The 27,427-nt window shown below is 39.4% G+C and overlaps 1 protein-coding gene across 4 annotated transcripts in view; it reads right to left on the bottom strand.

Annotated features, from left to right (window-relative positions):
- Window positions 1–27,427, bottom strand: part of PRR16 (proline rich 16) — a 139,017-nt gene that overhangs the window by 25,622 nt on the left and 85,968 nt on the right. For 2 of the 4 annotated variants that reach the window (XR_009115935.1, XR_009115936.1), the window contains one exon: window positions 18,394–19,288. Coding sequence is in view for 2 of the 4 variants with exons in the window: in XM_058044209.1 (XP_057900192.1) it covers window positions 18,530–19,288 (759 nt within the window). In the remaining 2 variants the exon portion in view is untranslated. The remainder of the gene's footprint in view (window positions 1–18,393; window positions 19,289–27,427) is intronic. The other 2 variants (XM_058044209.1, XM_058044208.1) reach the window with 1 other exon arrangement.

The following is a 27,427-nucleotide window of genomic DNA, read 5'->3' as shown; positions in this document are numbered from 1 at the left end:
GCAAGCAGCTAGCTTCTCTGAAGTTCTGTGAAAACAGTCTTTTTCAATCTGGAATTATGAAAAGCACCTATAAAATTACTTCCATAACTTTAATCACCTGGCACATGCTGAATGAGGCAAGCAAGTGCTGTGAAGCAGGCCCTCATTGACCTCAGGAGCTTCAACAAGGCCAAGTGCAGGGGCGTTCTGCACCTGAGCTGGGGCAACCCTTGGCATCAACACAGCCTGGGGAGTGAACAGAGGGAGAACAGCCCTGCCAAGAGATATTTTGGGTGCTGGTGGATGAGAGGTGAGACAGGTGCTGCCCAGAAAGCCAATTATCCTGGGCTGCACCCCAGGCAGGGTGGGCAGCAGGGTGAGGGAGGGGATTCTGCCTCTCTGCTCTGGTGAGAGCCCACCTGGAACCCTGCATCCAACTCTGGGGTGCCAGCACAGGAAAGACATGGACCTGCCTGCTGGAGTGAGTCCAGAGGAGGGACACAAAAGTTGGTGAAAGGCTGGAGAACCTCTCCTATGAAGAAAGCCTGAGAGATTAGGGATTGTTCAGCCTGGACAAAAGAGTAAAGGGAGACTTCATTGCAGCATTTCAATACTTTAAAAGGAGGCTTACAAGAACAAATGGGGACAGACTTTTTAATATGGCCTGCATTTGTAAGGAGTAATGGTTTTAAACAAAAAGAGCATAGATTCAGGCTATGTATAAGGAAGCTTTTTTATGATGAGGGTAGTGAAAAAATGGAACAACTATTTGAGCAACCAGACGTAGCTGAATCCACCCCTGCTCATGGCAGGGGCTTGGAATAGATGATCTTTAAAGGTTCCTTCTAGCCCAAACCATTCTATGGTTTGATAATATGAATGATACACTGCAAAGTATTAAGAGACAGATTCAACATGTTCCAATATTGCCATTTTACATTTTAACATGGTAGTGAGTAGAAGAATAAATGTTAGGGACATTAGACATCACCTCCACAGATTGTTTTAGTTGAAGCATTAAGATATGCCAATCTCTCTTTTCCTTCTTCTTGTCCCTTTGTGTTTTTCATCTACTGCCTTGCCCAGTAGCTACTACATAAATGTATGATTCTAAAAATTCTTTCTGACATCTGTTTCCAATTCATCTTTGTTTGTGCCCTTTTCAAGCTCCATATCCTATCATCAGTACATTGGGCCCAATTCACCCCTGATGCATTAACCTAGGCACTGGCTCTAGGGATGGTTTTAGTCTTGTCTATTCAGAGGGTTAATTTCTGTCTAAGGTAGTTAAAATGATATTTCAATGCAACTCCCTTTTAACTGTCATGTTCTATATAAGATGCATCTGTACTTCTGTAGCTTCATTTACTCCCAGGACCACTTCTATGGCTTTTATAAAATGTTATCTACTTCATGCTGCATTTCTTCTATTTGAAATCCCAGCAATGCTCTTAGCTTTCTTGTGGTTATGTTAGTCATAAAAGTTCAAAAGAAAACTTCCTGTTTAGTCAAAGGACTTCCAGGCATTATGAGAATTAAAAAAAAATAGCACACACACTAAGACACAGAACTAAAGCAAATGTCCTCTCCCCATTCCTTGCACATTCATCAGAAAACCAACGAATGTTAAATGTTTTATCATTTCATGTCACATGCCTTTCAGGAAAGAAATTTTGTGAAGAGATCACTTAGAGATTACCTTAAAACCTAATCTGAGATGGAATACCAGACAGTGATGAGGAAATTAGAATATTTTCTTGGTCAGCTTGTTATTCTTGCATTCTTCTTTCATTCTTTTTTCTTCACCTCTACTTTACCCTCTGCTTTCCATTTCAGTGTGGTCCTTCCTTTCACTGCCTCTTAATCATGTTTATCCATCTTCTCCAAAGTTCTCCCCTTTTCAGCCCTGCAATGGCACGGCTGGCTTTGACAATGGCACTTGGCCATGTAATGCTGTTTCTGAGCTGTAAATTAGGGTTTGGGCCTCTGGAGGGGGGAGTAGGTAATAGCTTCCTATTGCTCTCCACAGTACTTGCTGCAACCTGCAGCCCCTTAACAAATGTAACCCTCAACAATGCCCCAGGTTCCAACATCTGACGCTTAATAACCTTTGACAGGTATTAAAGAGACTCAAATCATAACTACCCAATAGAATTTTATGTCTTAAAAAGGGCAAGAAATAACAGCATAAGCTTGCAGTTTTTTGCTACAACACTGTTATGTACAGATATGCACACAGAAAAATGCTTATAAGTGTTTTTAAATTTTTCATGTTTGAAACAGTAGTAAGATTCTCCATTCAAGTTGGGCTTTGGCTTTTTAAAATAAATTATTAAAGCATCGTTCTAAAATTATGTGCCCAGAAAGAAGTTTCATATTTTGAAAGCTTGACCAGAGGAACATTTTTTCTAGTTTTTTCACTGTTCTTGTTAGTAACATTTAAATATTTGCTTCTATACAAATATGGGCATGCCATAATAACTGACGGAAATAAAACAGTTATAAAATTTTAACACTAAACCAAAATACTTGCTACTGACTGTGTTGAAAAAGCTTCAAATGCAAAATGAATGTGGCACCTGTATAGTTTGGACAGCCAAAAAGCTCTCTGACAGTAAGCAAAAATGATGAAAAGTGAGTATGTAAAATTTCTGGGTTCTGATACCTCATGTCACTTTAAGCTCTTGGGTTTGGAAAATCATTAATAAGTAATGAGAAATGACCAAAACCCTTCTCCAAAGGAAAGAGGCCAAACAAACTTTTCACTGTTGTGCATCACAAGAAACAGATGGTAAGCGATAAACAAGTTACCACAATAAACTGGACCCATACCAAGGAACTAGGGAGTAAAGTGAGCCACTAAATCCCATGTCCCGTGGCACATATTCTGTTCACCCACTATGTGCACTAGATTTCTCTCCCCTTTCACTTCCTCCAGAAATAAGTCAGGGAAAATTCTTCTAATCATCCTTGCCCTGCACTCTTCATCATTTCTTTACACTTCACTGCTGCCTGCCTTTTGGTGGATTCAATTTGCCCAGAAATTAATTCTTCTGGGTTCCTGCTGTAACTTATTACCAGTCGTCAAAAAAAAAAAAAAAAAAAAAAAAGGATGTGAGGAAGATTAGGTCTACAATGGTTAGCTACATTAACATTAAAACATTGTTTATAAATGAAATTTGTACTGTAGTATCTGCTCCATCCTACAGCAATCAAATTGGATTGCAACCAAAAATCATGTGTTCTGCCTGCCTATATTCATAGCAATTTGTAACGTTCCTCTGAAGATACATAAAACTGACCTCAGATCCCTTATTTAGAAAAGGAAGAGGCAGATCTGGTTCTATCACAGGTAAGAGATTATACAGTATATAATTTCATAATCAAACAGAAGTTTGCTGAAAAATTAGTTCCTGTGCTGTGATCCTATTTAGTCCTTTCAACATAAAAGAAATTGGAATTGTCCTTTTAACACAGAATAAAATAAACGTGAAATTGAAATGTGAAGAAAATTTTCCTTTGATTTTGTTCATGTAATGCATTATGAAAACAGACCACAGCATGTGCCACTGCCTTCAAGCTTCAAGCTGTGGATACATTTGAGAGCCTGGGCCATGAGAAGAAAAGCCAGGTACACAAGGCAGGCCAGCCCCTTCCAATTTCCATGCTGCACCAAGGCATAAAGAGGGCATCAGTCTCATGTTAACGAGAGTGCCCTTTTTGGCCATCATACAAGCACCTAAGCAAGTCTCAGGGGGAAGAAACGCTGAACGTGCATTGCACTCCAGCTGCTGTGACCTTCACCTGGTCCAGGCCTGGGCACCAGATCAGCTCCACCAAGGCAGTGCCAGGCTTGTGAACGTGACTCACTTGGCAGGCTGACCTCAGCTGTGTGCCCAGCTTGCCAGGTGCCCACCAAGCCAATCCACTGCCCTCGGCCTCAAGTGGATGGGGGGACAAAATACCACAAAATGCTAATGGCATAAAGAGGTAATGACAGGGAGATACTTCATCTATTACCATCACAGGCTCACAATTGAAAATATTTTGAGACTTGAAATTGAAAAGTTTTACAGACTTGAAAAATTTGACTACTGCCAGTCAAAGGCCAGAGTGGACTAATGGGAAATAAGGATAATACACTAATGGGAAATAAGGATAATACACTAATGGGAAATAAGGATAATTACCACAGACATGCACCAACATTGTGGACAGCTCAGCTTTGGTCAGCAGCAGATCCACCTTTGAGAAAATGGCTTTGTCTGATGTGGGGAAAACTTCTGGCATCTTTTCATAGATGTCATTCCCACAGCCCCCACCCCTCTGCCATGTAAACTGGACATACGCAGTTATCCAGCCCATCTAAATTTGGGACCCTAGGAAATCTGCGAGTTCCCTATTCCAAGTCTGTACCAAATACTACCAATCCCTGGCAAAAGCAAATTGGTCCTTAATTGGTCTTCTATTTCCATGCACCAGTTTCTATAAAAGGAAAATGTAGGACAGGTCATAGGTCAGAGTTGACCATGTGTTGTTGTTGTACCCACACAATGATGTGACTATCTTCTACCACACAGAAAAGACTCACAAGGTAAATTAGAGAAAAAACAAATCATAGAATTCCAGAATGGTTTGAGTTGTAAGGGACCTCAAAGATTATCTACTTCTAAGTCCCCTGCCATGGACAGGGGCACCTCCTACTAGACCAGCTTGCTCAGAGCCCCGTGCAACTTGGTTTTGAACACTTCTGAAAATGGGGCATCCACAGCTTCTCTGGAAACCTGTTCCAGTGCCTCACCAACCTCACAGTAAAGAATTTCTTCCTAATATCTAATTTAAACCTACAATCCTTCACTCTGAAGCCATTCCCTTTTGTCATGTAATAAATCTTTCTCCAGGTTTCTTATAGCCTCCCTTCAGGTACAGTAAGGTTGGCATTACGTCCTCTCAAAGCCTGCTCTCCTCCAAGCTGAACAATCCCAATTCTCTCAGTCTTTCCTCTTAGGAGAGGTGCTCCATCCTATTAATCATCTTGGTGATTAGTCCACCCTGTTCTGGACTTACTCCAATAGGTCAATTTCTGTGCTGGGCACCCAGAGCTGGATGCGGGGTTCCAGGTGGGGTCAGAGCAGAGCAGAGCAGAGCAGAGGGGCAGAATCCCCTCCTCACCCTGATTTGGCTGCAGGACACATTTGGCTCTCTGGGCTGTGAGTGCCCATGGCTGGGTCATGTCCAGCCCCTCACCCCCAGCACCCCCAAGCCCTTCTGGGCACAGCTGCTCTTGTCCCTCCATCCCCCAGCCTGGAGTGATAACAGAGATTGTCCCAGTCCAGGTGCAGCACCTTGCACTTGGTCTTATTAAATCTCATGGTATTCCCGTAGGTCCACTACTCAAGCTTGTCCATCCCTCTGGATGGCATCCCATCATTCAGGAGTGTCACTGCACCCCTCAGCTTGGTGCCATCTGCAAATCTGGTGAGGGTGCACTCGATCCTTTTGTCTGTGCCATTGATATTAAATAATACTGGTCCCAGGACAGACCCCTGAGGGCACCACCTGCCACTGACATCCTCTGGGACTCTGAGCCATTGGCCACCACCCTCTGGAGGCGACCGTCCAACACATTCTTGTCCATCTAAGAGCTGACCTGCAGAGCCCACGCCTGTCCAGTTTAGAGAGGAGGATGTCATGGGGGCCGTGTCAAGGCCTTACCGAAGCCCCGGTAAACGACACCTGCAGCCTTTCCCTCAGGCACTGATGCAGCCACTCCACCCCAGAAGGCCACCAGGCTGGTCGGGCAGGACTCACCCTTGGTGCAGCTGCCCTGGCTCCCTGTGCCCCACGTGCCTTGGCAGAGCTTCTGGAAGCTCCTGGAAGATCCGTGTCCCGGGATCTTCCCAGGCATGGACGGGAACTGACAGGTTGGAGCTTCCCAGGGTCCTCCTTTATACCCTCATTAGTGATTGGTACAGCAACCATTTCTCCTGTCACCTGGGACTTCACCTGTTTGCTATGAACTTTTTAATATCAAGAGTGTCTTGGCAATGCCATCAGACAATTGCCTTGAGACTCTGGAATGCATCTAATAGGGTCCCAGAGATTTATATATATGTAGTTTGTTCAAGTGGTCAATAACCTGGTCTTCACTAAGAGTGGGAGGGACTTTGTTCTCCCAATCCCCATCCTGATTGTCCATCCAGTCAAGACTTGTGGGAAGAGGGGTTGCCAGTGAAGACAGAGGCAAAAAATTGGTTTTTTCCTCATGAAAAACTGATGTACAGTTCATAGTTTTTCCAATCAATATAGATGAAGCAGAGTTTGTCTTACCCAACAATTTCCTGTTAAACAGAAAGCTAATACCATAGCTTTCTGCTCTTAATAATTAATAATACATACTTTTTTTCCTAGAATCTTATGGCACTGTGATAAAGCTCCCTGCTTTGTGTTTCCGACATTTAAAGCTTCCACTCATAGATCAAATTTTCCTTGAAAACACACCACAAAGCACAGGTGCTGAAAGCTCATGAAATATTCATTTAAACACAATTTAAAAGATTCATTGCATGTCTGAGAGACAAATAATTAATGTCCTGTATGCATGGTTAATGAGTGACAGCAAAAGAAAATTGTTAAAAACAAACTGGTACATACAATGCTTTTCTAATGGTTTTCCTGCATCACTCTGTGAATTCAGACAAGATCAACAATGAAGAATGCTATACTGGCCATCTTCTTTCTAGAAATCAATTACTTAATTTATTTACAACTTTACAACTTTATTTCTTATCTCCCTAGCCTTAGAAGAACGACTGAACACCATGTCTTCTTACAGTTGGAGCTGAGTACCAAAAAAAGAAGTGGATGAAAATAAGCAATGTATGTAAAAAATGCATTAGTACTAGAAAATTTAATGTTGAGACCAAGGCTTATATGTAGTTACTATTCTTCTGCAAGACTTTCCTTGTTTAATTCTTCTTTTACCTAAATAATACAACTCAGGCTTTAAATACTGATTCCCACTTGAGACTTACTCTTAAGTCTGCGTGTGATCAGAATCAATCTCAGATTATACCAAAGATATAAACTACTTGGAACAAAGTTCTCCGTTTTCTGCACTTTTGTACTGACCACTGGCATAACTTGTCTGCATATAACTGTGACAAGGTCAAACCTTAATGACAATAAACCAAAATAGATGTATTTTAAGACTTCTAACAAGACAAAGTCAGTGCTGGCTGATGGCTTTCAGATGTAGACACTGCTCATTTTTTAAAAATTATTTTCTCATGTCTTCTGGCCACAAAGACATGATAACCTTATCATGTAAATAAATAACAATTTGCTCAACAAATTGTAACAAAAGATTTTGCTAATTAGAACAATGTATTGTACTATCATAAAATGAGGACTACTTCAGTATTTACAGCTCTTTTGTAAGTCTTGGCAAACCCCAAGTTTAAATTGTTTTCAAATAGCACAGCTGGTCTCCAAGCAGTGTACAACAACAAGTCTGTGACTTAAACATGATCTCAAAATACTACTCTTGTACTTAAAAATCAGGTCATGACAGGAAAAAAAAATCATCAGTCTCTAAAGTATTCAGGATAATATTCAGTTGTATACACAGATTCCAAATATATAAATTACAAATTACGTATTATCATAGCTGTACCTCCTCATTTCTTCAGTAGGTGTGATTACTGGAAGAGTTAAAGACATCTATCAAACAATGATTACTTCATCAGTAACATATTATGACTGATCTTACAAAATTATTTTAAATACATTAATAACAAATCTGAATTTATCATGAAAAAAATATTTTGGGTTATGAAAACGAGGGCACCACAAAGATCTGGCCTACTGGCTTACCCAAGCTTTCCTTGGAGACTCGTAACCAGCGTTATGAATCAGTCACTAGGTCAGTGCAGGTACATACATATGACATTCTATATAAGCTGGTGGAGGAGTCTCACAAGTTCTTTTTGTAAACCTTTAACTCTTTTTGTCAGAACTCATGAGAGCCTTGAATCTTTACCAGATGAGTCTCTTTTCCATCCTGCTCAGTAATTATTGATATAGGTTTCTTGAAATTCCACCAAATTTATTGTTCTGTAAATTGTTATTTTAATGTTTTTGTATGTAGGTTTTTCACCAACTACTATTTAAATGTCAGAGTTCCTCAGAAGGTGAAAATGTAAGCATTAATAATGTATTTAAAAATGCTAAAATGTGTTGTGTGTATTATTAAAAAATATTTTTTTTCTTTCTCTTCTTTCCTTTTTTTTTTCCTGCCTGATTGGTTAGGTTTTATGGGTTTCTGTTTTGTTTTGGCTTTTTGAGGATTTTTGTTTTGTTTTGGTTTGTTTGGGGGGTTTTTTGTTTTTGTTTTTGAAGGAACACAAAAAGGATGACTAAAAAGAGAAAAGAAAAATAAGAATACACAACTTCCATGTCATACTTGCTTGGACAAAAAATAAAAAAAAATCCCCCCAGAAATAAAAGAAGCCCTTAGCAGGAAAAAAGCTTGACTACTACCTTACTAATGCAAATGAGAGTGGTGTTTCTTCCTGTTGTAAAAAATCCATCTGTGTTTCATTCATATCTTCAAGGATTATGCTTTAGAAAATAAACATCCACCAGAAGCTCTTCTTTATGTATTTCATACACATTTATAATATATTTCTGCACAACTTGGTGCAGAAATATGTTATAAATGTCTCAGAAATAGGACGCCTGATTTCCTTAATTCTTATAAAAAGGTCTATTTTACTAGAAGGATTCATTACATCACATCATAACACAACTCAAAATCTTATTTTGATTATGTCTTGTACTTAGTTATTTTGGTGAAGCCCAACAACATATTTGAAATATTTCTAGATATACATGAAAACATTTTTCCTGCATTCTTTTCACACTTTGTAGAAACAAGCCAGGTCAAGGAAAAGCCCACATCTCTGTGACAAGGTTGATTCTTTTTCCACTCTCCTCTTTCTGAGGAGGTGAGTCTGACTGACTGACCAATTCTGGGGATGAACATTGCTTCAGACAGCCTGGGCCACTCAACTGGTTCACTGCTACACAACAAAAAAGTTTGTGGTGGACTTATAGGAATATATATATAAAAATACGTATTTTATTTATTCATATTTATTTATATTTAAATATAATATATATAGGATGTAGGAATGATCAGCAAAGGTGAGTTGGGATGTTTTTCCCAGAAACAGATCAGGGTTAAATAAAGTTACATCAGCACTGGAATTTTAAGAGTGTTGGTTTATGGTTGCATCTATTGACCGATCCTGGGATCGATAACTGCATAGCTGAGAAACACTTTGGCTGCCAAGGGATTTGTCTTTACAGTTGATCTAGAGTATGCTGTTCTGCTGTGGATTTTCCACACCGATATAGAAAGATGGTTTGTTCTGAAATCGTAATTCTGGATGGTAGAGAAGCACTTCCATATATTCATATTTATATTCATAAAAGCCATCCAACACATTCCTTTCAAGTCACCATGTAAGTAGAAGCAATTCATTAACACTCTGAACAATTTGTACTGAGTTGTGCCTGTCTATAAAAAATAAAGTTTGACATTTTAATTTTTTCATTGCTTCTGGCATGCTTAACTGATTCTTTTCATCTCTCCTCTCTGTCAAGTACAAAACTGCACCTGCTGGCTACATCAGAAAAGTATATTTTTCATCTGTCTTTTATTGAAAGGTGTATCAGTTCTTTTAATGGCTAACAGTGAGCATTAGAGTAAATTACTTTGTCTTCCTGCTTACGACTGTAGTATTTTCCTTAGACTTAGTGTGTCCCCTTTTTAGAGAAATGTAGAATTAATTCAAAGACTTCATACTGTGGATTACTGACTACTTTTCCAAATAAATTCTTCTCACTGTGAAGGATTTTAATCTTATTTCTAGTTGGATTTTATTAACTCAGAAAACAATACCTGTTTTTTTGCAATATTAATGTGTCCTCTGCTTTCAGAAACATGATTTCCACTGAATTAATGAATAAGCTCCGTCTAAACATTTAATCATTTAAGTTAAAGCCAGTAATATCCAGAAATTTTTACCTTTTAATACGAAATTTCCTTTTTGGAATTTCTAATTTGCACTTTTTCTGAAGATCAGTTATAAGGAAAAGATATTTTCCAGTAACAGCTCACTAGATCTTGGCACTCTTAGACACTGCTTGTGAGGGGGCTGGCCCTGGCCGGATGAAAGCCCATGAAAGATGTTCTTTTACTCTCTCTCCTCAGCTGGACAGGGTAGAATAAATATAATGAAAGTCTCAAGAGTAGGATCAGGTAAAGGAAGAGACCCCCTCACCAATTACCATAACAGGCAATACAGACTGGATTGGGAGAAATTAATTTATTACCAATCAAATAAGAGTAGGAAAATAACAAATAAAAACGAAATCTTAAATCACCTTCCACTTTTCCCTTCTTCCTGGGTTCAACATCAGCCCTGATTGCTCTACCTCTTCTCCAGGCTAAATAATGCAAAGTCCATCAGTCTTTCCTTGTAGGGACCCTGTTCCCTCTGGTCAGTTTTGAGGCCATTTTCTGCTCCCATGTCTTTTTCATTCTGAGGACTCAGAGGCAGGTGCAGTACTCCAGTTGGGGTCCCACCAGTGCAGAGGAGGAGAATCTCTTTCCTTAACCCACAGGTCACACTTTTGCTGTGACCAGGGTACAGCTGGCTTTCTGGGCTCTGCACACACATCACCAGCTCATGTCCAAACCCTGATCCCTCAGTACCCCCTGAGTCCTCAGCAGGGCAGCTCCTGATCTGTTCATTCTGCAGCCTACATGGATACTGGGGGCTGACATGACTCAGGTGCAGCATTTTGCACTTGGCTTTATTGAACCTCATGAGTTTTTCCCATGGGCCCACTTCCCAAACTTGTGCATGTCCCTCTGGGTGGCATGGTGCCCTTCAGGAGTGCTGCTGCACTACTCAGCTTTGTGTCATCTGCCAACCGGCTGAGGGTGAACTTGACCCTTTCATCTATGTCATTAATGGAGATATTTATAATACGAGACCCCTGAGGGCACCACTTGCCACTGATCCCCATCTGTACATCAAGTTGTTGACCAGTTCCCTCTTATTTGGATGTGACCATCCAAATAATTGCTACTCCACTGAATAGTCTATCCATATCTCTCCAATTCAAAAGAAGGATGTCGGAGACAACTCAAATGCCCTACAGGAGTCAGACAGATAATGTCTGCAGTCCTTCCCCTGCCCACTGATGCAGTCTCTGCACTGTAAAAGATCACAAGTTGATCAGCCTCAAATCACCCTCCTGTCCTCCATGTGCATTCTAGGAGAATCTGTTCCATGACCTTCTCAGCACTGAGGTGAGACTGAATGCTGGTGGAACCCAGGCTTCTCCTTTCTACTCTTTTTTAAGACGGGTTGGTTCAATGCCTCCCTTTTTCCTGTCACCCGGGACCTCCCCTGAGTGCCACAACTTTTTGAGTATCATGGAGAGTGGGCTGGCAGCTACAGCAGCCAATTCCCGCAGTACTCTGGGATGCATCCCATTGAATCCCACAGACTTAGATGCATTCACGTTCTTTGGGTGCTCATAGAGCTGATCCTTGTTTACAGTGGGATGGACTTAGCTTCCATCCATCTGAGAATGGGAAGAGAGGCGGCCATTGACTGAAGTGCAAAAGTTCAGTGCCTCAGCCTTCTCCTTGCCTGCTCTTGCCAGTTTGCCAGTTTGTGTTGATCAGGGGCTGTATACTTTCTTTGACCTTCCTTTTCTGTCTGATTAAACTATTGTCCTTATTATTCTTTGTATCCCCTGCCAAGTTCAGCTCTCTCTATGCCTTGGTCTTCCTCGTCTCACACCTACAGAACTAGGCAACCTCTCCCTAAAATCTTCCCAGGATATCTGTCTCCGCTTCCATTATCTCTGCATTTTCTTATTTCCTTTTTGCTTAACCAGCAGTTTTTTATTAATTTATGCTGACTCTTCTCTGCTTTCCAGTTTTCCTAAATGTGGGGATGTGCTCCATGGACAGATCTTACAGTCCTGTTCTGCTCCCCTGTCCCAGTTTCTTAGGTTTCTTGGTTAACTTCTCAAAGAGCTGAAGTGTTACTTTCCTGAAATTCAAGGTGCTGACTTCACTCTTCTCCTGACTGATGATTGGTACTGAATTCCCATCCAACTAGCCTCACCTTCACAGTTGTCCTTATACAACATGATACGAGGCCCTGGAATCTAGGGACCAGGGAAATGAGATTGGGGACTGAAGTTCTTCTGGGATGGACAGGTTGCCTAAGGCAGGGAAGCCTAACCCCACACCATGAATTAAATAAAAAGAAGTGCAGTAGTCCCTGGTGACTCCCTTTTGAAAGGAATGGAGGGCCCAATATGCTGATTAGACCCACGCCACAGGGAGGTGTGTTGCCTCCCTGAGGCCCATGTAAGAGACATCATCAAGAAAAAACCCAGCCTGGTATGGCCCACTGATTATCAGCCTCTACTGGCTTTTCAGGTAGGCAGCAATGAAATCTCAACAAGGGCTTCAGAGAGTCAGTCAGGTCCTCAGGGCCTTGAGACAATTGTCAAGGGACCTGGAGTACCAGTTCTGTTCTCTCTGTCCTCCCCTTTGCAGGGAATAAGGGAAAGAAACAGGAAAATCAAGAAGAATAATACCTGGCTTAGAGACTGGGGTGACCAGCAGACTTTTGGGGGTTTTGATCACAGGTCAGTTTATACAACACCAAGACTACTGTCAACAAATAGGGAAAAAGGATCTTAGCTCAGGAGTTACCAGGACTTGTTGAGAGAGATTTAAACTCCATTTGAAGGGATATAGGGACCTAGACAATCTTTTAATTCCAGTATATGACTGTATCATCACATCATCCGCATCACCACTGTATTTGCAAAGAAGAAAAACGAAAATATCTTGCAGGCGTTAGAGATTTATACAAAAAGACACTATCATAATGTTCTGGTTTTCACATGCTAATTTGTCCAAGAAGGAGACCAAAACAGAGAACTTTTACTCAGGAAAATCAGCGCTGAACTGGAAAGGAAATAAGCACTTCTATGAGAATTTCTGTCACTGACTGTCTTTTTCCTTACTACTTAATGTAATTATTATATTAAACTCATAATTCAAGATTTTCAAGTAATGTTAAGAATGCTACATAAAGAAAAACAAACACTCATATTGATGTTGTTATCATTATGTAAGCACACTGAGGAATATACTTAAAACACATCGGTTGAAAGGGTTTTTTTTCATAATTTGCCTGTTATTTTCCTTTCTTATGTAATTTTTCTCATTATTGCTTGCAAGATTGCATGAAAAGTTATTCAAAGTATCAGGCAATCAACATCTAGAGACAGCTGTGATATCAGATAGCTCTTTCAAAAATTTTTTTTTCATTAATATAATTTACAAGCAACAGTGAGATAGACTGGACTAAGTTCCTTAAAGAATTGTAGTATACACATCCAATATTTCAGGAAATAAAGAAAAAACCTCTTGCCATGAAGAGAAGATGCAGCAATTCCTGGACCTTCCTGCAGTATTTATCTTTCCCAAGAAAGGCAGCAGAATGATTCTGGTTTTATTCATTCCTCAAAGTACTTCTCTTGGCCGGCTATCGGGTGCAATTTATGTTCTACTTTTTTCTCAGCTACCTATAAAAACCATTTTCATGCAACAAAAGATACACAGCCCTTCAATAACAAACCAAATCCCTCAAAGTATGAAAACTTTTACTCCACCTTCATCATAACCGCATGACGATTTTCATCTTATTTGTACAACCTGACAGGAGAACGATTACCTCAAAAGTAAGAAAACCCCTCCTTCGAAATTTCTAAAGATTTAGCATTACAAAAGACCGAGAACTTAAACACCAGCCATGCTTCACCACCGAAACAATACAGCTCAGCTGATGAACATGGAGCAGGTGCAATTTCTTAACACAACTCTCCCGCGTGCAGCAACAAGAGCGTTGCCATGCACTGAATACGCGAGGGCTCGGAGGACGGGAGCAGACTGTTCAGCGCTGGCTGACCCGAGCACGGGCCTCTCGCCTGCAGCAGGAAGCACGGTCAGCTCCATCCATCCCAGCAGCTCCAGGCTCGGCCAACAGGAGAGCTCTCTGACCAGCATGAGTTAAGAGACGTGTCAAGAATCTAAGATCAGAAATGAAAGACAGCTTGCTTGTGCTCCCCCCGAGCTATCCCAAGATGGATTACTACAATCCCTTTCCAAAATTATGACTGGTGGAGAAACTTGCTGTGTTGGACTATTAGCCACCATAAAACAGGTGATTGAGAAAAAATCCCTGCTACTTTTTGCCAACTAAATCTCATCAACATGTAACTGCTACCAAAGATGAGGCTGTACTGCAGCTTGCAAGTATTGCTCCACAGGATACTGACCCAGTAACACCAGTGCTGCTGACGATGCTGCTGCTGCTGTTGCTCCAGTTGTGGTCTGTGCCAATACAGACACAGAAATTTTAGGCTGCAGCATGTAGATATTACATGAGATAGATCACAAATATCCCTACAAAATATGTGTTTATGTAACCAATACCATTTTTTTTTTCAGATTGAGTACTCTAGCAATTGTTCTTAGCAAGGTTAACCATATACATTTCTACCATATGCCTTTGTGCATACCTCACTTGCAAGACCTTTCTGCACCTGTGAGCATTATGCCTTCAATATGATTACTAGTTTGAGCAGTGGGTATTTTGCTTCTAAACACACATACTGCCCCTGAAAAAGCACAGCTCTTAGCATATATACAGGGGTGTGAGAAATGCTGCCTGTGCAAAAATATGTGCCCAATACTCACGCCTACTTTAAGACTGCATCAGACAAGTGACACAGCAGCCATGGTATGATTTTACATGAACATGTTAGATTACTGTTTGTGACGTTACTGAAAGGAAAGCCATAATTAGAACACGGAAAGAAAGAGATCTGAGCAAACATTCACATAAAATCTCTCTGGTAATTAAAGGAGTCATACTGCTCTCTGCTTCAAAACCAATAAACAAATTATCTGAAGAAAGCTAATAACGAGAGCTGTAGTGTACTTGACTTATATCACATCACATTTTAAATAAGATATTGATTTAATAATAAAAAACCATCAAGATGATTTGGAATTTTTTCTTGTTTTGAAGAAAATTGATGATGCAATGAGAGGTGTAACAACTCAGACAACAAGAGAGAAGGAAGAACAGTGACTTTTACCAGGCAGCAGAAAGATACATTATCTTTTTGAAGATTCCTACCTTGCATCCTTCAAAAGGATTGTTACTGGATTTTACTCTTCAAGTTTTCCTTTCTTGCAATGCATTAATGGGTTAACCTTTTTAATGAATGCCATTATTACAAATAAGGTAATTTTCATTTTTTTAATACTAATTTTCCTAAACTTGTCCCCTTCATTAAACTGATACAATCAACCTTCTCCTATTTGCATTTGGGAAGCCTAGATCTGGACAGTTGACATTTTAAAATAACTTAGGAAACTAAAGCCATACAGCAGACTGATGGAGTGGCAAACACTGAATTAAAGCTCTGAGTACTGCTACTGGACATTCATCTTTTCAGGTATAAACATATTTGCAAAACACTAAATGTAATCTCAGAGAATATTACATTTACATTACAAATGCAGACAACTCCTGTCCAGTTTATTGGGTATTCCTCACTAAAGTGTGAAGCACACTGTTTTGCAGGTGTTCAAAAATGCTTCACATACTTTACATTCCTCATATAAAAGTAAAAAATACTGCTGGCTGAACACACTACTGCATTTGTTGCTACGCCATTTCTATTACCAGTTTCCAAACAGTGCTGCAAAATTTAAAGTTAATTGTTTTGCACATTTTGCAAGTTTACCTGTTTTAACCTTAATTTTATTCTGACATGTTATTAATGTGAAATTATTACTCTGACAAAAACACCTTACAATGGGACACAGGCCAGAGACATTCTCATTAAAATATAACTGATTCAATGTTTGTATTATGATTTAACAGAGACCTTGGAACTTGTTGTAGAAAGACTGGGTTGTCAAACTTTACTGAAAAACAAAGTTTTTCCATCACATTTTGAAGCTGCATTGCTGGTCAGAGATAGCATTGCATTTGAAAACTCACATCTTTTCATGGCACAGCCATATCATATGAAGATACTCAGGAGGTGTATGGAAAGAGACAAGAAAGCATTTCTGCATGAGAAGACAACGTATCAGATATAAGATGTTGGGTACCTAAACTGCACATTAACTCATTAACTGCTCAAACTTCGATGCTGTTTAAGCTTTCCACAGCTGATAGCTGTAACAAAACTGAAATTTACATGTACATCAGTCCACATCCACTGAGTGAAGCATCCAGTCTGAAGGTGCTAACGTGTTCACAAGACTCTGACAAGCCCAGAGGAGAAATGCAGCACTCTGCTGTCAGAGGTGAGCTCATACCAAAAAAACTAAGCCAAGTGAGGTAAGACATATGCACCATCACCTTCTAAAATTACTCAGCATTATTTTCTTTAATATTTTATGTGCAATATTTGATTTGCATTATCGTATTTCTTGTAAACAGTAGCTTGTATAAGAATGAAAAAAAATACTAAACTAGCTCATAAAGGGTGTATGATCTGTACAGCAGTGATATTTTAAGGACAGCAGGAATTTTCTTTTTAAAAGAAAATCCTACAGCTATGCAATGTGGGTATGTCTGCACATTGTTCCAGTGATTTCAAATGCAGTTTTCAATGTATGAGCAAGGGAGGTGCTGTGGAGTTCCAGCATGTGAGCAGAATCCACCTGCCACAATCCTGATCTGGGCAGCAAAGATCTTGCACAGATGCAGGACGAGTTCCTGTTTCCTGTCTCCTGCTGCACTCAGCAGCAGCTCCCGTGGGATTAAGTACAGTCAAACAATACCAAATGTAAAGTGCATCATGAAAAACACATGGCAGGCACGAGGGGAAAGCATGATTAAGAATTTAGGATGATTTCCTTTCTTTGCCTTTTATGCAGGGAACACTTCATGAGGCTTTAGACTCTGGATGTGTATTTGCACAAAATAAAATGTTTGCTTAATGCAAAGATTTACAAACAGTAGTCATCTGATGGGACTTTTGTTACCATTATTCTTATTATTTTGGTTTAAATACTAGAATACCTGTACAGGAGATAAATATTAATTTACATCTAGTAAATTAAACAGATAAAATATCTGTTTAATTTACTAGATGTAAATAGAAATTAAAATTCAAAATCTGTTTTGTCAGATTTTTTTTCTGTTTTGCCATAAAGTAATTTTTATACTTCAGCTAAAATAAGCATAATTTTTTTTTAATATAGCGTTTGCTGTTGGCCATTGAGACTATTTTGGTACATGTTTTGTAAATAACAGATTTTTTATCAGATTTATTCATTGACTGGATTTTTTTAAACACTAAATCCCTGCAATTCTCTTTGTGAGACTAAAAGGATATTCTGTCATAAAATAATTAAAAACACTGAGGACTTTTTTTCAACTAGAAAGAATATTAATTGGGTTCACCATCAAAATGTGATAACATGTAAAATATCTTGTTTTGCATGTTAATGCTCCATAATTGCACAGAGCTTTTCAACTTCAAAGCTCTTTACATGAATTAAGTGGATGTCCCTGGAGGCCTTAAGCAACATTTTCCTTGCCTTCAAAAAGAAGATTTGCACCAGACAAAAGCTTTGTGAAAAACACAGAACTGGGCTTTGTTTTTCCAGCCTACTGCCACTGCACAGTGAGATAAAATACCACCACCATTTTGCAAATGGAGAAAAAAGGGGAACTTAATGGGACAATCCCTGCTCATCTCAGACTCGGTACTTTACATCAGGAGCAATGCACTGAGACAGTGAGAAACAAAATGCAACTCGGTTTTCCAGAGCCATGCCAACACACATTTCAATTATTTTTTTCAATTAAACTTCCCCACCCAAGACCAAGCTGGTGAGAGTCCAGTGATTACCCCCCACTGCAACCACTCCACATACACTGAATTTGCTCAAGCACGCATGAAGAGAAAAAAAGCATTTGCTAGAATTCAGTCAAAGGCTGTTACCTGGTACTCCACCTGGCTTCATCAAAAGACATTTGAAAAGTCCCAAAACCCAGGAGAGAAATAGTTATTCCCTTATATGAGACTGAAACCTATCACATATCACTATGCAGTGTTTTCACACTGAACTTTCTTTTCATTGTCTTTTAAACCATGCTACAAATAAGAAACTGCTACAGATGTTTACAACATCAGTGCTAAAGAATGAGTATTTTTCCAGCACCCTTTGCCAAAAGGGTAAGACCAAGAAGTATTCCTCTTTGTACTTACCATGTGATTTTTATGCCACTTCACTGGACACAGGGTGTAATACATTGGGTCTTTTTATTGCTCAAGTAGAAAGTGCTCATTACCTATTTATGTTTATATATAGGAAAAAACAAAGAGTTATTACAAGGGGCATACTTCACACTGTTGTAGTGGTTGATTTCCTCAAGATGGTCTTCTGGGGTTTTGGCGCAGTTTGTGGAGGCACAGTTGCAGGTCTTGGAGGAGGAAAGCTATTACTGGGACTTATCCCCAACCCTCCATTTTCCAGAAGAAACGGAGGCAGTGGAGGCGGAGGAGGCGGCAGAGGAGGGCACTGGTGTGGCAGCTTTCCCGCAGCCCGGGCGGGCTCGCTGTGCAAGTGCACCTCTCTGTTTTTGATGTTGTAGCGAACGTCACAGTCGGGGCAGTACCCGTGGTACTGCACCTTCTCGCTGAACCGCACTCGCTCCCTGGCTCCGGCCTGGGCACACCGCTCCTTCTCGGCCCTGTGTGCCAGGGGCGGCATCACCGCCTTCTCCAGGCCGCTGCCGGGCACACAGCACACATCCCCGTTGGGGACGCGGCCCGGCGCCGCGGGCAGGCCCCCGTTCCGCAGCAGGGTGCCATTGGTCTTGAGCGGGTTGGCCAAGGGAGGCGGCCTGGGGGGCTCATCGCACCTGACGGGCGTCAGGCGAGGCGGAGGAGGCGGCGGGTTGGGCTTGCGCAGCACGGTGAGGATGGCGGACGGGTGCGCGGGCGGCTTGATGAGCGGCGCGCTGCCACGCACCTTCACCTTCTCCAGGCTGGAGGCCGTCGTGCTGCTGGAGCTGCTGTTCAGGGTGTCTGTTTTGGAGCTGTCTGTCATCTCATCCTCCAGCTGCAGATCACATGTCAGTGTGTCAATCTGGTCAACCACCTGCACAATAGCCAGAGTGAGAACAGTGAGAAAAGCACACACCAGAGAAAGCACAGAAAAACTAAACCATTCTCCGCTATCTGCCTGTCTTCCCCAGAACTGAAGCATCCAGTTTTTTTGACCATTTCTTTTTTCTTGTCAACGTAATAAAATAATCATAATAAAAATGAGGACAACAATAATGATAAGGATGGCTAGTTTGCTAGCTCATCACCTGAATACAAGAGAAATATAACTTGAAACAGTCTACAATGAAATTCCCTTTCTTTCCCTCCAGGGTTTACTTGGTAATATCATAGTGAGTGAAGTGTAATTCTTCAGCATTATGCTTTGCCTTCCGGTGCAGGAGGAGACAAAATTGTTCAGCTTTAGCTTCTACATGACAGCTTCTGAACCCAAAAATTCTGCAGAGCATCTTTTAACTCTGACCTTTCAAACACTCTAGATTTAAATATGCATTCTCTGCACAGGTGATATTATATGTGTAGAATCATATGTTTGATACACAATTTTCTGACAATTTTTTTAACATAAAAGAGACTATGAGAAACAAAATCTCTTTTGTGTTATCTCCCTTTATGAGCATTTTCCATAAGATCTGAAATCCTCCAAAAAAATCCTGAAATAGCATTTGCTCAAAGAGAAAATGTTGCTTGGTTTCCACTCACAAGTATTTAAGAACTCATGCACTTTATTTAAAGCTTTCCTCTACCTCCCAGAATTCTTGTTTTAGATTCTACATTGCTAGATCTTTTCTAGTCTTCAAGAATCCCTTTTCTACTGATTTTTAGATATGGCATGAAACCAACGGTGCGTTTACTTGGAGCCTTCCCTGCAAAATGCATTTAACTCAGTGGCCAGTTGAACAACAGTAGTTATGAGCTACACATAACTACAACAGATGCCACAGGAAGTAGCACTGGGACACATTTAAAAACTGATTTCTGTCCTTCACAGCCTCCCGGGGTGTACCTAAAGTAATCAGTAGCTGAAATGTTGCTAACTAACTCTGGTGCATGAATAAAAACCTGCGCCATTGCTTTGGGTCCTTCTGGGAGACCGGTGTTGTTCTGGAGGAGGCAAACCAATACATTTGAAATGAAAAACCAGATGTGGCCATTGCGCCGCAGAAACTTTCATTTCTACTTCCTGCTTTCAATAATTTGGTGCTGATACTACTGATTTCAAACTATTTTTAGGCATATGAGCCACATAATAACTGCAAAAAACATGAAAGCCACTACTGAAGGCAGTGATTCTTTATTCAGTCAGATCAGTCCCCCATTTATGTGTCCAGTAGTAAAAGATAAATAATAAAAGCAAAACCACCATAAAATGAAAAAGCACTCCAGCTTTCACTGCTCATACTGTAAGCTGAGTTGCATAATACAAAATTCATAAAAATTCATATGCCTCAATTCAGTTTAGTGGTCTCCTTCTCCTAAAACCAGCAAACATGCAAGTAAGCATCATTCACAGAGCTTTCAAGCATCTTTGGAAAAACTTCACAATAATTTTTCTCTAAAAGTATTTCAAACAACTAATTTATTCAATATTCTAAGTCAGGTATCATGTTGCATTTAAATTTCTATTTTTTCTCAAAAAAAAAAAAAAAAAAGAAAGAAAGAAAAAAGACAAAAAATATACCCTTAAACCGGAGACATTAAATCCCTGAAATAATAAGGATTAAAAAAATTATTCTAGAAGTTTAAATGGACAGTTGAACTCTAGTAGCTGCCAGATCCGACACATCCCCTCCAGGGCATAGCATATAAGAACTCAGGAAAATTTCAGAATAAAGGTAGGCAAATCCCATCTGTACCAAAATTCATTCCAAGAATGACAGCTTACAAGTGAAAGAATTCTTATTATCACCTTCCATTACATAAGCAAAATAAGGCAGAGACAATTTCTCAGAAGGAAACAGGAACAAAAAAATAGAAGTTCTGGGCAGTAAGCCTGAAATTTAAGCATCCCTCTGGATGGATTTGTGTAAATATAAGGGTCTGCCTATATATATCTAAATATCCTACTGCATCCTATCATCTTTTATTAAATTATAACAGTGATAGAATGGATTGATGCAACATAAACCAAAGAAATTCCTTGGCAGGCAAAGAAACAGAAAAATTATACATAGCAGAGCAAAAAATTTTCTCAAGAGTAACAGGAAAGTCTGTTTATGAACTACCCTTCAAGTTAATGACTACAGAGTTTATCTCATGCCTTCTGGGCAAATGTGTAGTACACATCAAAATTTTTTTTGTCACTTATCCGTTTGTAGAACATAAATCCAGCATGAAATGGCTCTGACACAACAACACAGTTTATCTGTCTAGATTCATTCCCACCACGATTTGTGAGTCTGTGTGCTGTTCCTTTCTTCTGCTTTTTTGTCCCAGAAGGTAAAATTCAAATAAGATGAAAAAGCAACTTGAGAACTCATGACTAACACAGAGAAACTGTTGTAGTTAAAAAAAAAAACAACAAACCCTTGTTTCACAGTGCACCCTCTATGGAAGTAAGAGGTTAATTAAAGTAAGTAAGTAAGAGGTTAATTAAAAAAAAAAAAAAAAAGAAAAAGATTAAAAGAAAAAGGTGCTCTAGTTGTACAGATTGTATCCATTCTTTCATTTCTGAATGAAACAGGACTTGATTCACATGTACAAATATTGGAGATACCTAATTTTATAGTTCAGGGAGGCCCTTAGCCATTAACTGGATTTGAGCTCTGCATATATGCCCACTTCTACCCTGCCAGCTGTATCCTGAGGCTTCAAGCTTTGTAGAATCCAATGTGACACTCCTGAATGAACCAGGACATCAGTCTATTCTTATCTCATCTAAGATATCTAATTATCTTAGCAATATTAGGTACCCAGAGTTGGATTTCTCTGCCAAAATACAAGATTACACCCTTAGCAACATGCATTTGGACTCAGAAATTCTGTGCTGCAACTAACAGCATGGAGAATTAACCAGTAAAATCAAGTTCAGGTAAAAAGGAAAAAAAAAAACTATTCAACCCCAACTAGCAAAAAAACCCCAACCAAATCCCCACTGAAGTTGCAAACCATTTGCAATGCAAAGACATTTTACAGTTAACCCAATCCTCAATGTTACCAAATTTTTATATAAAGTTGCTTAAAACTACACAGCTAGCATAACATATTGCTTTTCCACTGAGGTCAAATTGCAGTTCCTGTTTAAAAGAACTTCAGAATCTAGTCCAAGAAAAAGTCTTGTGATTATTAAAAGCAGCCTGTTCTGACCTAATATTTCCATTGTTTGAGCTGTACTTGTAAGTTTTGTCTAGTTTTTAGCTCCCCTGTTGAAGGCCTTTTGCGGGCAAATGTCCTAACTCAATTATACCAATACTCAAAACTCTGTATTTCTCACAGGATGCCAGGATCTCATTCCAAGAATCCAACTTGTAATCATAAGACTAAAACAAGACACAGAAAGTAACACGTACTTGTACTTCTTGCTTGTATTAATAAACTTCTCAGAAAAATGTCTCTACAATTAGTCACAAACACTTTTTTTCACTGCTTCTTTGTGTGATTATGTAATATACATCCAAAGTACATTTATGGAGAGTTTTGTTGTGTCCTTACAATAAATGCTTCACTAGGTTTGTTTTACCTCCTATTTAAAGGAAGGTCCCAATGTTCAGTGAATATAGAATCCACTGTCTGCCCTCAATCCACCACATACAATTGTTGAGCTTTTTTTACGACACTTAAGTAAAAAAGCAAATTGCTTTTCAGGAAGGAAATTAATATACATTTAAAGATTCATGATTTTTAAAGTTCACAGAAGTAAAAAGGTGTAATATTTCTTAAGATGTTCAGCCATTTGCATTTTTAAAATGTTTTTCAAAGATTCACATGGATTTACAAACTAGATTTCTTTTTTTTTTTTCTTCTTTTTTTTTCCTTACTTGCTTCTGTACAGGCTAATGGCTCTCAGAAAAGCTGCATAAACAAGATGGAACTTAGGTGATATTACTTCAGAGATGGAACAGGTATAATTCATGTAGTACTCTTTTGTACTACACCATAGCTATGTGCAGCTACGAGATTTAAAAGTTTGCTGAAGCTTACTAGAAAATCAATAGTAATGGACAGATGCTGAATTTGATTTTAAATCAACCAAAATCAAATCATGTCATGAGACTAGTTCTTGTTCGGAGCTAAAATAATTTGTGGTGAAATGAAAAAATTGGGGAACAAAATAAATGGAATAAAATATATTTTCTTTTTTTTATTTTTAAAGCAATCCCAAAAACTTGCAAAGTTTGACATAGACAAATATTGCACCTTTTGTGCAAAACTTAGCTACCTGACAAGCCACAAAAATAAATATGTAATTAAGAATAAGAGCAATCAGCCCTCCCATGAAGAGGCTGCTCTTGCTTTAAGTAAAGGACTGGGAAATACGCTATATCAGCAGTTCTAACATCTCATGATTGCACCTCTCATCCCACAAAAACTGTTCACTCGCTACCATTAGTACCAGAATCTTCTAGAAAAATCTTCTAAAAAACTATGTACATTCCCATTACTTTATCTTACGACTTCCTGTACAGTTATTAGACCTTTGTTGACAAAAATGAAGTTCAATATATACGGGGAACGTGAGATTAGCCCAGCTGGTCAGATCATGCTGCTAATAATGCCAGGGTTCTGGCTTTGATCTCTGCATGGACCATCCACTTCAGAGTTGGCTTTGATGATTCTTGTGGGTCCCTTCCAACTCAGAATATTCTGTGACTAGGTCTGTAATATCTAAGGACACAAACAAAGCTTCTTCCTTATTAAGCGCCTGTAAATCCCAAATTACCCCAGAGTTAAAAATGAATGAAACAGAGGTCCCTGTTAACAGTGAGAACCAATATCTCCCTTTACAGTTTAAGCTGCATAACAGCAGAATAATAACCTTTTCTCTGGTGCTTGCATTTCAGCTTCAATCCATGGTCATATCTTTTGTATTTTCCTGCAGCAAACTTCTCTGCATTGCTACATGTCCCCTTCACTACCCCCAATCCCCAGAGAATACAGCTTCCAGGTCAACAAGAAAAAGAACCAAAATTAGACTAGAAAGAAGTGTATAATGTTGTGTAAGCTAAAAAATTGCCAAAAGAAAGCAAAAGAAAAGCTGTATCAGGAGAGACAAGTGGTCTACTTAGTACAATGTTGTGAAAAATAACAAAAAGCAAGTGCTCAGGACAGAACACTAGAAAGGTCACACAGAAATATTTGTGTAGAACCTTATTCCATTCTCAAACAATTTCTCACCCAAGAACTTCCTAGCTGATGTTGTATTAAGCAGATCTTGGCATACTTATCTACAGTGAGCACGTGAACATGACTGTATCTGGTGAAACCTGTGCCAGCTTTTGGATACTGCCCAAGTATCCTCTAGTTACCCACCTTCACTAGACGGAAATGCCACCTACACCTCTTTCTGCTTGAGATAAAATCCAGATGCTTTTATAGACAAAGAGCTTAATGAACTTGCATAAAGTCAAGCTGTAGCTGTTTTGTGAAGCTACAGCTACAGAATCTGTCTCAGTCTTGCAATTGGGTTGTGGGTTGGTTTTTTTGTTTGTTTTTACAATGTACCCATCAGCATATTTGTATATGAAGCTGTATTAATAAGTAATGTCTGCTTATGCTAAAACACTGTAACAAAGCACTGGGGATTAATTCAGTATTTGAGTAAATACAAACTTCCTTGCAGATTAGTTCAGCTTTTTCTTAGAGTAGTATGTCAGCAGCTTAGTCACTCATACTGCAGCAGCTCGAAAGGGCAAGGCTGGTGTGAAGCCCTTGGATGTTAGAGCATCCAAGAGATCAACCCTATCCTAAGCAAAGTTACACACATCAAGTCTTTGCCACCACAAAGTTTTGGGCAAAGAATACATTAGTAACATCAGCAAACTAGAATTATGCTTTAGAGTACACTAACACATTGTCACAGATACCCTAGGCTGGACAAGGTCTCCAAGATCATCTAATTCCATCTAATTCCAACCCCCTGCCCATGAGCAGGAACACCATCCATAGATTAGTCTGCTAAAAGCCTCATCCAACATGGCCTGGAACACTGTCAGGAAGCAGGCAACCCCAGGTTCCCTGGGACGCCTGTTCCAGAGCCTCACCACCCTTGCAGAAATGGATTTCTTCCTGAGATCTAATCTAAACCGACTCCCTTTCAGTTTGAAGCCATTTCTTTTGTATTATCACGACATGCCTTTGCAAAAAGCCTCTCTCCATCCCTCTTCTGATACTGGAAGGCTGCAGCGGGGTCATGCCATAGCCTTCCCTTCCCTTCCCCAGGCTGAACAATCCCAGTTCTCCCAGCTGTTCCTCACAGGAGAGGTGCCTCATCCCTCTGACCCCTGAGTGCCTCTGGATTTGCCCCAGCAGGTCCATGTCCTTTCTGTACTGGGGACCCCAGAGCTGGACGCAGTACATTCCATCTCAGCCTCTGTAAATAAATGAAATTCAAAATGCCTGTTTTTCAGTGACAGCTATTACTCAACTGTTCCCTTACATTCTGAAGCAGACTGAACGCCAAGTTAGGCTGGAAATAAACATGTAAGTGAAAATTTATGACTATGTTGGGCTCCTGAGAACCTAAAATGGCCATGAAAACTCAACATCATGATTCTGAATTAGCAGTTCAGGGAAAGGAAACTAGGAAGCCCACATTCAAAATATTTTTTTTTAAAAAGTCTTTTCTTCCATGACAAAATAATAAGGAAAAAAAAGAAAAAAGAAAAGAAATTACAGCAAGCTGCTCCTCATGTTCCCATTTAAGAATTTGACATAGCTGTGGCAATTCTCCTGTGAACACTTTTGGATGAAGTCTCATAGGGATGTTGTTTGGAAGAACAGAGACATGAAGGCAGATATGTAGCATGTATTCATGATGAATAGTACAATTACAATTCTTGTCACACACAGAAGAAGCCTGATAAAACTATGATAAACAAACAGAACCCTGAGAAAACAAAGTAAAAACAAACAAAAAATCCTTCTGAAAAAAGCAAGTTCAAATAATATTTGTAACAAAAAATAGCCATTCTAAAATATTAACCGGAACAAGTCAGTTTTGATTCGGTCTCATTCAATTTTAATGGCACCAGAGTTTCACACTTCCAGTGAAATACTGGAAATGAGTGATATACTCACATCATCTCATAACTGTCAATATAGGAAAATAAATAATTTCACTAAAAATAAAGCAGAATAAATCTGTTTTGTCACATGTGGATCATCACAGAATGATGACACTTGTCTTAACTCTGGCAAGCAGTGCAATGATTTCACGTGTAGCTCGTTAGCCAGGCTGAAAGGCAAACTGCAGCTCAGGCTCAGCACTGTGCAAGCACAGCAAACCAGCCCACAGACCTGGAAAAGCAAGCACAAGGCATTTCTCCATGGGCAGCAGTGCTAACTAGCCAGCCGAGTTAACCCAGGGCTACCCCGGACTCTGCTCAAACGCGGATTGTGAGAGCAGCAATCAGGGCTGGTACAGCTTGTCCTGAACACTGAAAAAAAATACTCAGGACTAGGAAATTTAAAAAAAGCTTTTAAGTACTAAACAAATGAATTAATGAAGCCTGCCTTATAAAATATAAGGAAAATTTGATTTCACGACTCACAAAGAAAACTGGAACTTAATGGGAAATAAGCAATTTTTCCTCCACTGTAATTGACTGATGTCAATTATACTCCTTTCTTTTTCTTACTCTTCAAATTTAGATTTGACATGGTAGATGTAGCCCGCATGACTATTTAAAAAGAATATCCAAATTTTATCTTTATATTATCAGGTAAGAAAAAAAAAAAGATGAAGCTGGGCATATCAAATATCCATCTGAGAGATAATTCTGCATACTATTATTTTAAATTCATTGGCACAAAGAAGGAAATTCAAAAGACAAATTGCTAATCAGAATTCTATGCTTAAATATGCATGTAATAAAAGTAAAAGGTCTTCCCTGTAGAAAATTTTGGGGAATTAATATTAAATCCTTGTTTACATGTCTCAGTTATACTCCTTGCAGCTTACTACTGCTTTTCTTTCTCAAAATGTAACAAAATTGAAGATACCTGCATGTTGACA

Source organism: Melospiza georgiana, chromosome Z, assembly GCF_028018845.1.
Source record: "Melospiza georgiana isolate bMelGeo1 chromosome Z, bMelGeo1.pri, whole genome shotgun sequence".
NCBI classification, from domain to species: domain Eukaryota; kingdom Metazoa; phylum Chordata; class Aves; order Passeriformes; family Passerellidae; genus Melospiza; species Melospiza georgiana.
Note: the sequence above shows the minus strand (reverse complement) of the source record. Positions and strands in the feature narration are given on the sequence as shown.